Source organism: Thamnophis elegans, chromosome Z, assembly GCF_009769535.1.
Source record: "Thamnophis elegans isolate rThaEle1 chromosome Z, rThaEle1.pri, whole genome shotgun sequence".
Taxonomy (NCBI): Eukaryota; Metazoa; Chordata; class Lepidosauria; order Squamata; family Colubridae; genus Thamnophis; species Thamnophis elegans.
In genome coordinates, this window is record NC_045558.1 from 18,866,158 (window position 1) to 18,881,901 (window position 15,744).

The 15,744-nt window shown below is 35.9% G+C and overlaps 1 protein-coding gene across 1 annotated transcript in view; it reads left to right on the forward strand.

The window, feature by feature from the left end:
• Nucleotides 1-15,744, forward strand: part of PARD3 (par-3 family cell polarity regulator) — a 492,108-nt gene that overhangs the window by 438,477 nt on the left and 37,887 nt on the right. Inside the window, exons 16-18 of the mRNA XM_032237658.1 lie at nt 3,023-3,212; nt 8,105-8,253; nt 11,261-11,305. Coding sequence (XP_032093549.1) covers nt 3,023-3,212; nt 8,105-8,253; nt 11,261-11,305 — 384 coding nt within the window. The remainder of the gene's footprint in view (nt 1-3,022; nt 3,213-8,104; nt 8,254-11,260; nt 11,306-15,744) is intronic.

Consider the following 15,744-nt stretch of genomic DNA (forward strand, 5'->3'; position numbering starts at 1 on the left):
TGGTGGGAAGGGAATGGGTATTTTGCAGTATTCTTCCCCTGCCACACCCACCAAGCCACGCTCACTGAACCATTAATAAAAAAATAATAATTTCACCACTGCATCCCTCCTTTCCTTACCTCTTGGTAAGAGAATGAACCTCCATTTTAGTTTAATTGCAGTCAAGCCTTATGTACAAACCACAATACAATAGTAGAGTTGGAAGGGACCTTGGAGGTCCTCTAGTCCAACCCCCTGCCTAGGCAGGAAACCCTATACCGTTTCAGACAAATGGCTGTCCAACATCTTCTTAAAGACTTCCAGTATTGGGGCATTCACAACTTCTGGAGGCAAGCTGTTCCACTGATTAATTGTTCTAACTGTCGGGAAATTTCTCCTCAGTTCTAAGTTGCTTCTCTCCTTGATTAGTTTCCACCCATTGCTTCTTGTTCTACCCTCAGGTGCTTTGACTCCCTCTTCTTTGTGGCAACCCCTGAGATATTGGAACACTGTTATCATGTCTCCCCTAGTCCTTCATTCTATTAAACTAGACATACCGAGTTCCTGCAACCGTTCTTCATATGTTTTCGTCTCCAGTCCCCTAATCATCTTTGTTGCTCTTCTCTGCACTCTTTCTAGAGTCTCCACATCTTTTCTACATCGTGGCAACCAAAACTGAATGCAGTATTCCAAGTGTGACCTTACCAAGACATTATAAAGTGATATTAACACTTCACGTGATCTTGATTCTATCCCTCAATTGCAATTAATTTTGAACTTTGTTGAAACAAGCTGATTTCTTAAGCTGATTTGAACTTGGCCTCAGTGAACAAACTGTAGCTAAGATTAGCCAGTTTGAAATGCTTGAGTTCAACAAGAGAAAGTTAATTGAAAAGGGGAAAAAAGCTGTTTAATGATGTCTGCACACCCACACACACAAAAAAGAAGAAGGTGAAGAAGGGAAAAGACAAATTCTTCTAAATAAGGATTTATTAATCCTTAATTTAAGGATAAATTAAGTATTTTGCGCAAATCAATAAAAAAATCAATAAAAATGTTTTGAAATTCTCATTTATCAATTCTTGACATCTGTGACTCATTTTTATTTTTTTCTCTTGCATTGTTATATATTCACCCAGGCTAGATAAAGAGCATTGGGGGGGAGAGGTTATATTATGTATTGTTTTATCATAAAAGTATTTTTAAAATTGTAGTCTTATTCAGCTATGTTCTTACAGACACTAGGCTAAAGTAGATAAATTAGGGACCAACTGTATCAAAAAAAGGGGGGAAGAGCTTGTTGTATTTTTTTATCAAATTGGCGTCAATGGGCTTAAGCTGATTAAGACAAATAAAATCATTTTAAATTAGCTATAGTGGGCATTTAGTCATTCTTTTTCATTGGGATTGCTTAGGGATTGATAGGTTTAGCCTGAAAAAGATTCTTCTTTAACTCCGTTTCAACCTACTGGAAAAGAAATGAATTTACTTTCAGATTTTAGTTTATCTGCTAAAACATCATCATTCAGGCTTATTGAAATATTAAGAAGTGCACAGAAAATCTAGACATGCCACTGAATTACTTCTGCCTCTCAACCTTGGAGTCATGATCCGTAAAATGCCATAAGGTTATTCAGTTTCACATTCAATTCTTTGGAAATATTATTAACCATAAAGTTAACAATCTTGTAGGCATTATGTTTGAAAATGAGTGGATTTCTACGCTTAACGTTAACCTGTCAATCAAAAAGGCTTTTGCTGAGAAAAGAATTAGCTGCTATGCAAACCTGAGCACATTCATTTCAGCTTGACAGTAGGGGATGTCAGTGGGAGTCGTCGTCTTCTTCTTTTCTTCTTCTTCTTCTTCTTCTCTTCTTCTTCTTCTTCTTCTTCTTCTTCTTCTTCTTCTTTTTCTTCTTCTTCTTCTTCTTCTCTTCTTCTTCTTCTTCTCTTCTTCTTCTTCTTCTTCTTCTTCTCCTCCTCCTCCTCCTCCTCCTCTTCCTCCTCTTCCTCTTCCTCCTCTTCCTCTTCCTCTTCCTCCTCCTCCTCCTCCTCCTCCTCCTCCTCTCCTCCTCCTCCTTTGTCTTCTTCCTCATAGAACATTTGTTAAATTGTCCCATTTTATTCTTTCTTGGCAGAATTGTTAAGTGAATCACTGCAATTGATAAGTTAGTAACACGGTTGTTAAATGAATCTGCCTTTCCCATTGATTTTGCTTGTCAACATGTTGCAAAAGGTGATCACAAGACCTTGGGACACTGCATCAGTCATGGTACGAGTCAGTTGCCAAGCCTGCTTCTGACTTTTAAAGTTTTCAGAACTGCTTCTTGATTAGCTAAACTAAGAAAATTTAATATCAGCCCAAAGTAGTAGATTTCTTTACACCAGTTGAATATTTTAAACCAAAATTCTTCATAAGTATGCCAGAATTCGAACGGTCACTCAGGTCTGGAAAACAGGAATTGTATATTTGAAATATATACAACTTGTCCCACTCTACAACTATATCCCACTCTGTTTAGCTAACCTTCTAAGTCATGTTGATTGCCCTGTAGGTGCTGATTTAGAGATAAGAAAGCCTTTAGGATTAATTCCAGCACCATAAACTCACTGGTTCAGCTTTAGGAAAGTTTTTCACTTTCACTTTTATCTTTGATATTAAACAAACATAAACAAAATGTATGTTAAACATAGTGCACACTTGAACATTTCATGCAGATGGAAATGATGACTACTCCAAGAGAGGAAAGAAAAACAGACAGAGAGAAAAGACACACACTGATGATTCATGGTACATAAATGCCTAATATGATACTCCTAAATATAGGCCAAAGGTGAAGAAGGATCTATTTTTGGTGTTGTTGGAGATTTTTCTAGGCACTTTTTTATATGGAATTTATTATGATTGCTATATGTCAACAGACATTTAGAACTTTGAAATCCATGCCTAGAAATGCTCTTTTTAATGAAGACATATCAAAATAAATGGCAGGAATGCTACATTACAAATCTAACAAAATAATTCTCCATCCATTTTCTGCAGGTAAATACCAGCTTTCTCCAACAGTCAACATGCCCCCGGATGATATGGTAATGATAGAAGATGATAGACTACCTGTACTACCTCCATATCTTTCAGACCAATCATCTTCTAGTTCTCATGATGATGTAGGTTTTGCAACCATGGATGCTGGAGCTTGGAGTAAACCAATAGTGAATGAATCAGCCGAATGGTAAATGTTGTGTTTATATGCATAGTTATTTCTCCTTATTCTTTACTTCATTGGTTTTATCATTGAAATAGAAGCAGAACTATTCTTCTAGACTTCTATGGATATTGTGAATTATCTAGGGGGTTGGTTGTATCAAAGTCCTTTTTCCAAAAGGCAATTTGACTTTTGTGGTTTTTTTCTTTGAAAATATTTCACTTCTCACTGAAGAAGCTTCTTCAGTTCTAAAGAATACACTTTCTATCTCTTGTCCCTGTAAAGCCACTTAAGAACTTAAGTGGGGAAAGCAATTTTCATATTATTGTGGCATGGGATCTCACATCAGCATTTTGGAGAAGGGACAGCAATGATTGCTTGGGCCTTGTTTGTTATATTATATAGGAGAAATATTTCCTAATGTTTAAGTCTTTTTTTTTTTACACAATCTCTACTAATTGCAGAGAACAACAATAATTTGTATGTGTAGTAATTATGTTATGCAATAAGCAAAATAAAATATCTTTCTGTGGAACTCCTACTAGGCTTGTGGTGATAATTAACACAAGAAGGTTGAAGTATGAGTGTTTTCCAAGTCTCATATTCTCCCGAGCTTGATATAATTGTGTCAGCAATATCTTAATAACTATTACCCACAGCAAGAATCTCTGTTTGGCTTTGTGCAAGTCAGCTATTCGATACACACACATGTGCAAGAATGTGCACTGGTATTCAGTCATATTAATTTTACTCTTACTCTATCTTTGAAAAAGCATTTGGTTGTTATCTTAAAAACCATTGCTTCCTCTATTACAATGCTGTTCTCTATCACATTGTATTACTGCTTCTTCGACTTTTCAAACTCTCACCATTGTCTTTTGAAAGCAAAAGGCCTAAAAACTAACTACCATATTTTTTGGAGCATAAGACACACCTTCCCTCCCCCCCAAAAAAGTGGGTAAAAATCTGGGTGTGTCTTATACACTGAATACAGCATTTTTGGCCTATCGAAATCCCACCCCCTTTGCAAAAATGGACGTGCAGACAGTTTGAAAGGCTTGCAAAGTGCTTCTGGGGGCTGGGGAGGGGCAAAATTAAGCAAAAAATGGACCATTTTTGTCCCTCCCCCCAGCCGCCAGAAGCACTCTACATGCCTCCCAAAGCCTCTGCATGCCCTTTTGGGCCTTTTTTTTTTGCTCGTTTTTGCCCAGTCCCCAAGAGCATTCTACAAGCCTCCCAAAGCTCCCCCTTTCTTTCTTTCTTTCTTTCTTTCTTTCTTTCTTTCTTTCTTTCTTTCTTTCTTTCTTTCTTTCTTTCTTTCTTTCTTTCTGCAAAAAATGAGGCATGCAGAGGGTTTGGGAGGTCTGCATAGTGCAAAACTTTTTTTTAAAATTTACCTCTTCAAAATCATGGTGAATATTATACTCCGATGCATCTTATAGTCTGAAAAAATACAGTAACTTTTGGAAATGCATCTATGCATTTCAACAGCAAATCCATATTTCATGCCAAAGATAATTTAAGTTGAACCCAGTTCTCATACCATCTCTATTTGTTGATGGTATAGAATTTGATTTTACTTTCACATTTTACAACCTCACTAATAAGAAAAAGAAAGAATGACTGGCTTTAAAGTTTTCATTTTGTTCCTACAACTGCCTTTATGCCTGCCCTTTCAAAGGCTCAAAGAGAATAATGCAATTACAAACAAGACAGATCTGTTTGGATCCTTATTTCTGTTGACTGCATTCTATTTGTTAAAAAGGAACCCAGTAAAATAAAATAAACAGTGGCCAAGGGTGGTTTTTGTATTAATTTCCTGCTGGTAATGGACAAAGGAAGGATTGTAAAATGAAGGTGTTTTTTGTGAGTTTGCTTCAAAGCACCAAGGGGTTGATGTAAAGAAAATGGAAGAAGGGTTATCCAAACAAGAATGGCAGCTGTTCTGAATCATGGCTGAAAATACATACTTTTTCCAGCCTGACGGTATCTCCTTAATCCTTTATGAAAATATTATGAAAACAAGGGACAATGAAGCAGGATTAATATGTGGAATTTTAATAACACTGAGGGTCATAACGGTTACATTCTTTAAAGAGTCAAATTCTTTGTTATAGTATATTCTGCTGTCTGTTGATTCTAGAAATATAAATATAATGTGGATGAAACATGTGACAGTGAAACCCATTGTCATCGGGGCACTTGGTACCATGTCCAAGAATTTTATACGATACATCAACAAATTGCAGCTTCCTGTAATAACACCAGTGGAACTGCAATAAACTGCGGTACTCGGAACATTGTATATTTTAAGAAGGTACTTGGTTGATGCCTAGAATGCAGGCAGCAACCCGTATCAACCATTAGTACCAGTCAATGGCATTTGTAATGCATTTTTGAATGTTCAGTTCGCTAAGTTTCATGTTTAATGAATAAAGGATAATATGAAGTGGCATTAATATTGATCTGAAATATTAAGAACTATTAATGTGAGATATTGTTTGGTTTCACTAAGTTTTACAACAGGTGACTAACCATTTTGGAAATGTCTTATTAAAATGCAACATAATGCTTTTGTACACTTTTAGTAAATCCTGAGTATGACATTTTATAGATATTCAGTCCACCTCTATGAAATTATTTTTTGTAGGGAACCAGTCTGGCAGATCAGATATTTTGTGAAAATAGGCAGAACTCTTTAAAACAATCTGGGTTGTTGTTGTTTTTTGTACTTATTACACTCCAGTTAGAAAATTAGCATAGCTGATACACTAGTATGGTGATTGATTTATCCATCCATTCATTCGTTAAAATGATTTATTCTCTGGAAATCTATCTTGATGGTTTAATCCTTTTCGGTGGATTATTCTCTCTGACATTTTACGACATTTTGCCACAGTTGTTAAGTGAATCATTGCCGTTGTTAAATTAGTAACGCAGTTGTTAATTGAATTGGGCTTCCTCACTGACTTTCCTTATAGAAGGTCGGAAAAGATGATCACATGACCCCTGGATATAATATCCTTCCTAAATACATACCAGTTTTCAAGCCCCTGAAATTTGATCACATGACCATAATGGTCATTAAGAATGGAAAAACAGTCACTTCCATTGTAATTTCAAATGGTCACTAAGTGAATGGTGTAAATTGAGGACTATCTGTAAATAAATGGCATTTATTTGCTGTTTGAAAATTGTTTTTATTTCTGTGGAATGAAGTTCTATTCCGAACAGGATTGAACAACTACTCTAGGATCATCTGATTGACCAATGTGTGCAACAGAGTTTGATTTGAATTAAAAGTTTGATGCAATTTGGTTAAAATGTGAATGTTGTTTATTTTTTAAAAAAATGGATATATTCTGTTAGAATTAGAAAAAAAGATTAGAACCTCCTAAAAAATTCAGACATTGTTCCTCCTAAACACTAAGTGAAAAACTCAATAATTACCATCCATGGGCTATATAGGCTAAGGCTGATGAGATTTGAAGTTCAACAATGTCTGAAAGGCTGATGTGAGCTGTCAGTGCTATAAAGGGCAAAAGACATTTTACATTGTTTTCTGCTTACCAGTACAGGAACAAAGTACAATAGCACTTAGATCAGAGACAGCTAATCTTTTTCACCTTGGGTGCCAAAAGCACATGTGCACATGCTATCGCGCGCACATGTGTGCCCACACCAATAATTTAATCACCTCCCCTTCCTGTGCCCCCTGTGCATAAGTGCATGACCCATCCAACCTCGCTGCCCCATGCATGCACGGACAGCTTTTTTGGTACCTGGGAAACGGTCCATTTACCGACTTCTGGTGGGTCTGGCAGGTCTATTTTTAACCAGAGACTTTTCTGGAGCCTGGAGAGGGTGAAAATGACCTCCCCACCTCCAGAGGCTGAAAACATTCTCCCAGAGCTCCCGTATGGGCTCTGTACTTACCTGGCATCATGTGGAAGCTCCTGGAAAGGAAAGGGCAGCGTGGGCAGGCCAGGTGAAAATCAGCTGGCCAGCATGCACATGTGTGCTGGAGCCAAGCTAGCGGACCAGCTTGCATATCCGCTGATAAGTTCACCATCTTACACTTATATTCTGTCCCATAGTGCTTTACAGCATTGTCTGGGTGATTTACAAATGTCAACATATTGCCCCCACCAATTTGGGTCCTCATTTTAGTGACTTTGGAACTATGGAAAGCTGAGTCAACCTTGAGCCAGTCAGGATCGAAGTAGTGGGCAGAGCTAGGTAGCAGTACTAGTGAGCAGTACTACATTCTAGCCACTGTGCTATTACAGATCTTCAACAATGCAACACACCATCACATACTATCCAACAAGTTAGTTCAGATTGAGAGTTTATATATTTCTGGAAAATCTTAATCTACAAAGGAGAAACCCACTCTTTCTATATGGATATTCAATCTAAAAGTTTTATGTAGTTTGTTCAATCTAATGTTTTTTTTAAAAAAAGTGATAAGTCTAAGAACCAACTAGAGAGTCAGACATCATATTTCCACCTGCAATTCACCGGCAGAATTTCAGACTGAGGAGGATGAATTTTGAATTTCTATTTCATTATTTCGCATTTAGTATCTTTATCTTCCTTTCAGCAGAAAAAAATTAAAAAGAACCATTTTCACGACAGTTTATGAGTTATAAATTAATCTGAACATTAGACTACTTTAAGCTTGTTTTAAAATCTGGATTAAAAGGCTAATAATTCTATATTCATGGAGATGAAGTAAAATTCAATGATAAAATAAAAGAAAATCTAAAATAGTAAAGTAAAATAAAAATAATAAAGTAAAATATCCTCTCATGATTTCCAACTTTTTTTTAGTCTTATTGATAAGCTAATGATATAAAATAAATGTATGATTTAGTTAAGCTTTCTTTATATTTATTTATTCTTATATTTTTTAAAAGCGTATTAAGTCCAGATATGGATCCAGGATTGACTTTCCAACGAGAAGGATTTGGACGCCAGAGCATGTCAGAAAAGCGTGCTAAGCAGTTTTCAGATGCCAACCAATTAGACATCGTTAAAACACGGAAATCTAAAAGCATGGACTTAGGTATTAGTCATACTCCTTCTTTGTTCATTGTTGTGTTTCAACGGTACATTGATATCATTTTCCTTGTTCCTGCTTCCTGTTGGCATTTAAATTATTTGTAATATTATGCAGTTGATTATCCCATACAGCTGAGTTCAATATGTGGCATGAAAAAATTTAAATATGATCAAGCTAAGTGCATTATATATGCTTCAGCAATTTTAATGTTTATTTAACATGTTATGTTTATACAGATTTAGGTGTTACAGGATTGTTCAGTATATACAGCAGCTGTAAACATCTTTGAATAGGTAGTTTTTCAGGAGATGGAAAACCCAAATAATTCAAAATTGTATTTCAAAATAATTCTGCACAACATATTTCTCGTTGTTTCTAGCATTGCTAAAACCTTTTCTCTAACGAACGATTCAAACATAATTCTAAGAAGCTTAGACATTCGGCTTTAGCTTAATCTTTAATCATTTAACAGCTGGGATGTTTAGTCCCATTACTTGTAATGTCATTTGTTGCTAAAGGCAATAGTGATTGACTTAAACGCTTTCAGGGAAAGTAAATGGGACTTGGTTGAAAGAATAACCTTCCATGGCAACTGCACATGTTATAGAACAGAGGTGTCAAACTCACATTGTCACGCCATCATCATGTGATGTATTGGGACTTTCCTCCCCCGGAGGGGATGGGGGTGGCCAGCATGTGATGGATCTGTCCTTCAACTTTACAAATGATAGCGTCCACGGCTTGCATGGTTGGATGTAAATGATAGGAATGTGGTTAGAGTCATCTGCTTGTGACACTGCTCATGGGTCTAGTGAGTCTTCAGTTTACACTTAGGTGTAATTTCAGCAAAAAGATAGCAATGGCTTTGAACTGTGTTAAGGTAGTGTAAAAAAGTGAGGAATGGCAGAATTGTGGTCCATTGACTTGCAGCCTCAGCCCAGCTTAAACACTGCCTTCTAAAGAATTCTAAGAGTCTATCATAGCTGAAAGAATGAAAAGGCTGGAGACACCTACAAACTAAAAGAATTATTGTTTTTCATTGAAATAAAATTTTGTTTCATCAGAAAAGGCTGATGTTGAGAAAAGATCAGCAGTTATAAGTGTCAGCTATCAGTAGGTCAGATTACTGTATAGAACTGTGATGGCAAACCTATGATACGCGTGCCACAGGTGGCACACAGAGCCATTTGTCTGGGCACGTGAGGCGTTGTCCTGTCAGCGGGACAGTGTGCTGGCCAGCTGACCTCGGCCTTCTTTTGACGCCATTTTTCGCCCTATGGAAGCACGAAAAACCGGCCCTACAGGTGAACCGTAAGTTTGGGAACAGACTTCTGGTTTGGCCATAGGGTCATTTTTTGCCCTCCAGAGCCTTCAGGGAAGCCTCTTGAAGGCCCCTGAAGGCGAAAAACAGACGTTCGGGAATGGTGACCTTTGGGTTCCCCATAGGTCCATTTTTCTCCCTCCAGAGGCTACAGGGAAGCTCCTGAGGCCTCTGGAGGGCGTCCTGGCTGTTTTCGACCTCCTCATGCTCCTAGAAAGCCTCTGGAGTCTGGGGAGGGTTAAAAAAACCACAGCAAAATTGGGGGGGTCATGCGCACAGCATTTTGGGTGTGGCAGCCGGCGCATGACACCCCCTGTGCTCCCTCCGCTTTTGGCATGGGAGCCAAAAAAAGTTCGCCTTCACTGGTATAGAACATATAAAAGATAAACTCTACAGAGATTCTCAGACATCCAGCTCCTTGTTGTCCCAAAGGTGCTTTTTCAAAAAACAACGGGACTTTGTTTTTACTTGAAGACGTTTCACTTCTTATCCTTTTTCGCTTCGGATTAAAATCAGAACTGGAGAAGCTTCTTGAAGGAGAAGCAAAACATCTTCAGGGAAAAACAAAGCTCAGTTGTTTTTTGGAAAAGCACTTTTGGGATAAATGGTAAAGGCTTCTCTGTCAGTCATGTCCAACTCAAGAGCCATTTGTTTCTTGGCTGAGGGAGTGTGTGTCAGGATAGATAGATAGATGATAGATAGATAGATAGATAGATAGATAGATAGATAGATAGATAGATAGATAGATAGATAGATAGATAGAGTGTGTACACATGCCTATAAATACACAGACACACACACACACACACACACACACAATCATGGGCATGTTTGTGCGTGTGTGAGCACCTTCACCCCCATACATATCTACTAGAGTGTTGTGACCACTTTAAAGTATCACAGATCTTAATGGAAAAATGTAACCTACAATGTCTCTTACTTTAAAGAAGTTAGTCAGATTAATGTACATCTTTCTTCTGAAATAAGATACCACAACATAATTGATATGTTTCTCTTAAAAGATAGTAGTTTATTTATATATGATGGGGATGAATTCTTTTTAAGGAAAAAGTCTTCTGGAATATTAGTGATTAGTATTCATATAAAATTGCTACTCCCATTTTATTAGCTTAATTTCTAAATTCTCAATAAGTTCATGAGTCTGACAGCAGAAACTAATCTTGAAATCCTACAGGTTCATATCTCAGGGATAATGAAGGAAAGCTAGCAATAGTAAATCTAGTAACCCATTTAATAATTCAAATTCAGCCTTTCTACCAAGCCTTTTTACATATCCCTTGGGAAGATTCATGAGCTTTGATATGTTTTTTTAAGTGTGAAAAAATGTAATAAATTTGTAGACATTTACTGTTTTTATAACCCCACTGGGACTTTTAAAACTCAAATTGCTACTTGCTGATATGTGGTAATCTTGCCTCGGCTAATTGAGACATGCTAGCATGTGAATAACATATTAAGTTTGCCTGTGATCTAGAGATGACTGACGCAAAAGCATGAATTTTCCTAAATATTTTTCTCTAGGATTTCATTTTGCCCCTTAAAAGTATTTGAATAATATGACATATTTGCATGAGTAGTGATATTGGCAATGTCCTCTAAATAAACAGTGGATGCATGAGGGATGTGGGCACTAACAAGGCTAACCATTATACATTTACCTTTTAACAGTAGCTGACGAGACTAAGCTCAGTACAATGGATGGCCAGAGAACAGGTAAGCATTAACTGTAGGATGATTGACATCAGCTTACGACGATTACAGGGTTGCCAATCACAGTGCATGTGAAAATAATATGTCAACAGTTGCATGAATCTTTTTACTCTCCCAGAATTCAAATATTATACACACTCTAATTTATAATATTTGAAAACAACCATAAGGATAAGGAAATTTTAGCAATTAAGCCTACCAATTAAATAGAGTTCTTAAAAAGATAATACTTTGGAGAGCTCTTCGGGTGATTCATCATTGGAATTCAGACTTGGCTTATGAATTTTGAACATTTATCTAAGGCACTTCTCAGGTTAAATTTTTGAAATGTGGCTTTTAACCACAAAATTCTACCACGCTTGGAAATTCCTTAATCAAGCTATCATCTCATTGTTTAGTAAGCAGTAATGAATGTTGCTGTATTCACTGTTCATCCTGGCATCTCTTTGGCTTGTAAAGAATTAGAACAAAACCCTACTAATAATCAAACTGTTTCACAAGCTATGCATTAGAGATATTTTGCTTTTTGGGTAATTGTCATGATTCCAGATTAGAAAGGATGAATTTATTAGCAATTAAAATAATGCCTCAGCTGCAGTTATGAACCTTCATAATTTATTAATGCAAGTAAACTTTTGACTTATAGAATGTTGCTTTAATTAGGGTAGATCAAGAGTATGTAGTAACTTTCCATACCAGTGAAACTAATTTAATTTTGGATAAGTCATCTTAGAATCATAAAAACATTACTTGTTTCTAACATTAATCATTGAACAATATATTCCTAGTTTTGTGTGTCTGCCTCTCTACAAATAACAGAAAACTCATTTTTATCCCTAATATCATCATCATGTTGTAAAGTGTGTCAAGTGAAAAAACTTATTTTAAAAGAAGTAGTAAAATTTTAAGTTGTTATAAAGCAAATGCTGTAATGTGAAGATGAAAAGATAACAGAAACTTTTTACAGCCTTGTTGGTCTACATTATACAATAATCATGCTGTAGGAGGCATTATTAAAGCACTGAAAGTTTAAATGTAAATGCCATTGGCTGAGTTCTACCACCAGTATGACTATTCTCTCAACAAATAGGCATGAATCTAAGTGATGTATTGACAATATAAGGAAAATATAGTCTCCATTTTCTTCTTAATTCTGTATATTTCTGCTACATTTTTGCCTGCACTAAGCTTTTGTTGATATTCTAGTTTTATCATAGTATGCTTGGTAGTATACTCAAAATACTTCAACATTAAGCTTCTTTTTTGTAATTTCTTCTTTCTGCCACATTTGTGTTTAGATTTGAATGATTTTATTTTCAAACTCAACAAAACCCACAGCTGAATTGAATCAGTCACGATAGTCATAACTAGCATAGAATCTGCCATCATAATCATACATCCCATGGCACTTTCTTCTTATCAGCTCTCCCTTTCTTCGCGTTTTTGCAGCTTCCATTCTGATCTCTTTTCCCAAAGCATCCCAAGAGCACATTGACCAAACATTAACAATTTCCTTCTTAATACTTATATACTCTTTTTACTTATAGAACTTTCATATGAACTTTTGGCCAAGTGTGGAACACTTTGACACATCTTTACCATATTAACAGAGGTTATTAAAATGAATAACTTCATTCTGTTTTGATATCTGCAAAACAGAATGTATTTCACAGAAGACTATAAAGTACAAGAAAGTAGATCATGTTTACATTGGAAGAATAAATTAGAACCTGTTTTAAAAGCTGCAGTTGAGTTTATTTGTATTAATCCAATGGAAAGTGATGTTCTTGCCTGGATGGAATCTGTTGTAATAGATTTTTAAGATTGTTTTCTTGCTTCAATTGACTTAAATTGCCTAATCCTTTTCAATGCTTATAGTTCATTCCAAAGGTCAGAAGTGTATTATTCGGTAGCAATTGAGTAAGGCTCATTTATTCAGTGTTATGCAGACAGGAAGTATGATGGGTTATTTCCATATTCATCTTGTCATAATGCCAACAATAAATCTCTGGAACAACAACAGGAATTTATTAAAATAAGACGATAGTTAATTTTCAGTTGAGCTAGGGGATGAGATAAATGGTTAATGATATTTTCCAGTAATTGCATTGTTTAAGTTTGTTTTTTCTTCCAAGTTAAAATGCAATTCTTTATTGTGTGTACTAAATTAGAGATGCTTATTTTATTTATCGTCTCATCAATACCAGTTATTTAAATCACCTGGAATGGTTCAAATTGTAACAGTCTAGTAATAGAAATATCTCTGCCAGATTTAGGATACGAAATATTTATTCTAGTGTTCTGTGTTCATGCTATTCAGATGAAATGCTTTTGAATGATCAGCTTTACAAGGAAATAGTCAGTGGTTAACACTTGCATGAATGGACTTCAGCTTACATGTGTATAAAAGCACAATCTTGAGCCATAAAAGTGTGTGACATCAATAGTAGAATAAATTAGGGAGACTTCAGTAAATAGATTAATTAAAAGTAGGAGAATTCTGTCTGGAAAAAAAAATATTTAAGATGAGTAATACTTCTGCTCAGCTGGTTCTTTGCTCACTTTCTTCTTCAGCTACCCCAGTGATTCCTTCTGTCTAAATTACATTTCACAACACTGGCCCCAGTTAGAATGCATCTAAGAATGTACATTTCAAGGCACAACCGAAGAAACAAGATTCACATGAAGTTTCATTAATCCCAGGAACTCACAGGTTGGAAGGCAAAGTGCTCAAAATTTGAGTCCTTGTTTATTAGTGAATTCATTACATAGAATATCTCTAAATAACTTGAACCCCAACAGTTCCTTTACCAGATTCTGGTATGTCCATTGGTCTTAATTCATGACGTTTTCAATTTTTCACTTTTTCCTTCTGTCCACATTAGTTTCATTTTGATATATAGGCTTTAGAAATACGTTGTGTGAATCGAGTAGATGTAAAAAAAGATATTAAATTGGGACTTAGCATTCGATAACTTTATTTAAATTACTATCCTACAGATAGTTTCAGATAAGCTAAATGCACTTATAGATTTACTGTATACTTATTATGAGGTGTCCATATTCCCATTATTGTCCAGCTCTCAAGAACAAAAAGGTAGCAGAAATTATGCGAGGCTTATCTTGAAATGTTAAATTTATACATTCAAGAAGTGTAATGCTGGACAGATTGTTAAAAGAAACATGTCAAGAAAGAATGCAAAATTCCTATGGGAATTCTCAGTCATCCAGGTCATAGTTTTCCCAAAGGTAATTTTCTAAGAGTCAACTGGACTTCCTGGTTTTCCTTTGAAGACATTTTGCTTCTCATCCAAGAAGCTTCTTGGTTGAGAAGCAAAATGTCTTCAAAGAAAAACGAAGTCCAGTTGCCACTTGGAAAAGCACCTTTGAGAGAGTGTTAAAGAAAATTGAAAAAGATTTTAAGGCTAGAATAATTGGAGGTAATAGTTCTAAAACAGGAACTGATAAAGCCTTTGCCAATTAGTATTGATCCAGTGACCCAGGTTGCTACCAAGCACCCCTGAACCCTGCCTTAGGGCAGAATACCTGGTCTTATTGAGGTCTGGATACTGAAGCTGTGTCTTAAGTATATCCAATCATTTTTGTCCCTTTCTGGCTCCTTTTTCATGTACTGCATTGTTTAAGATTGAGTAGATTAATTTTACGTCTGCATCATAGTCTGCAAAGTCTAAATCAGAAACAATGGGGCAGTTGCTATTACTAACAATGCAGAGTCTAATTCTTGGGATCATTTTTTGTGATCTAGAATGATTAAATTGCTTTGCAAATTATGCTATTGCTATGTCTTTATATAAATGCTTTACATAATCCCTGTACTTAGGTTTAATCATCTGATTTGTATTGAGATGAGGATGTTTCATAGTGTTTTTTGTGGACGGTCTAGTTGGTAGAAGTTATTTTATTGGGCTTTGGTGGCTAGCTTGGTGAACATAGAATAGAACACAAAATATCCCAAAAATGCTTTTTTCAGGAGGCAACTGGATTTTCTTGTTTTTTTTTTCCTTTGAAGATGTTTCTCTTGTAATCCAAGAAGCTTCTTCAGCTCTAAAAAAAAAAAAAAAAAAAAAAAAAAAAAGGCCGGTTGCTTCCTGAAAAAGTACTTTTAGGACAACCACGACCTGAATGGCTGAGAATCTCTACAGACCTTTAGAACACAGAATACTTTAAGATTAAGATTAAGATTAAGATTTAGTTTAGATTTTAGATTTAGATTTTTAGATTTTATTGAACATTTATATGCCACCCTTTTCCCTGAGGGGACTCAGGGCGGCTTACAACAATGGGGGGAAGGGAGTGCAAGACAAGACTTAAAAGAAAAAAAACGTGAATAAAAGAAATTAACCATAAAAACACAACATTCACTCAACATTCGGGCGGGGTGAGAATAAATCCTATCCCCAGGCCTGACGGGATAGCCAGAT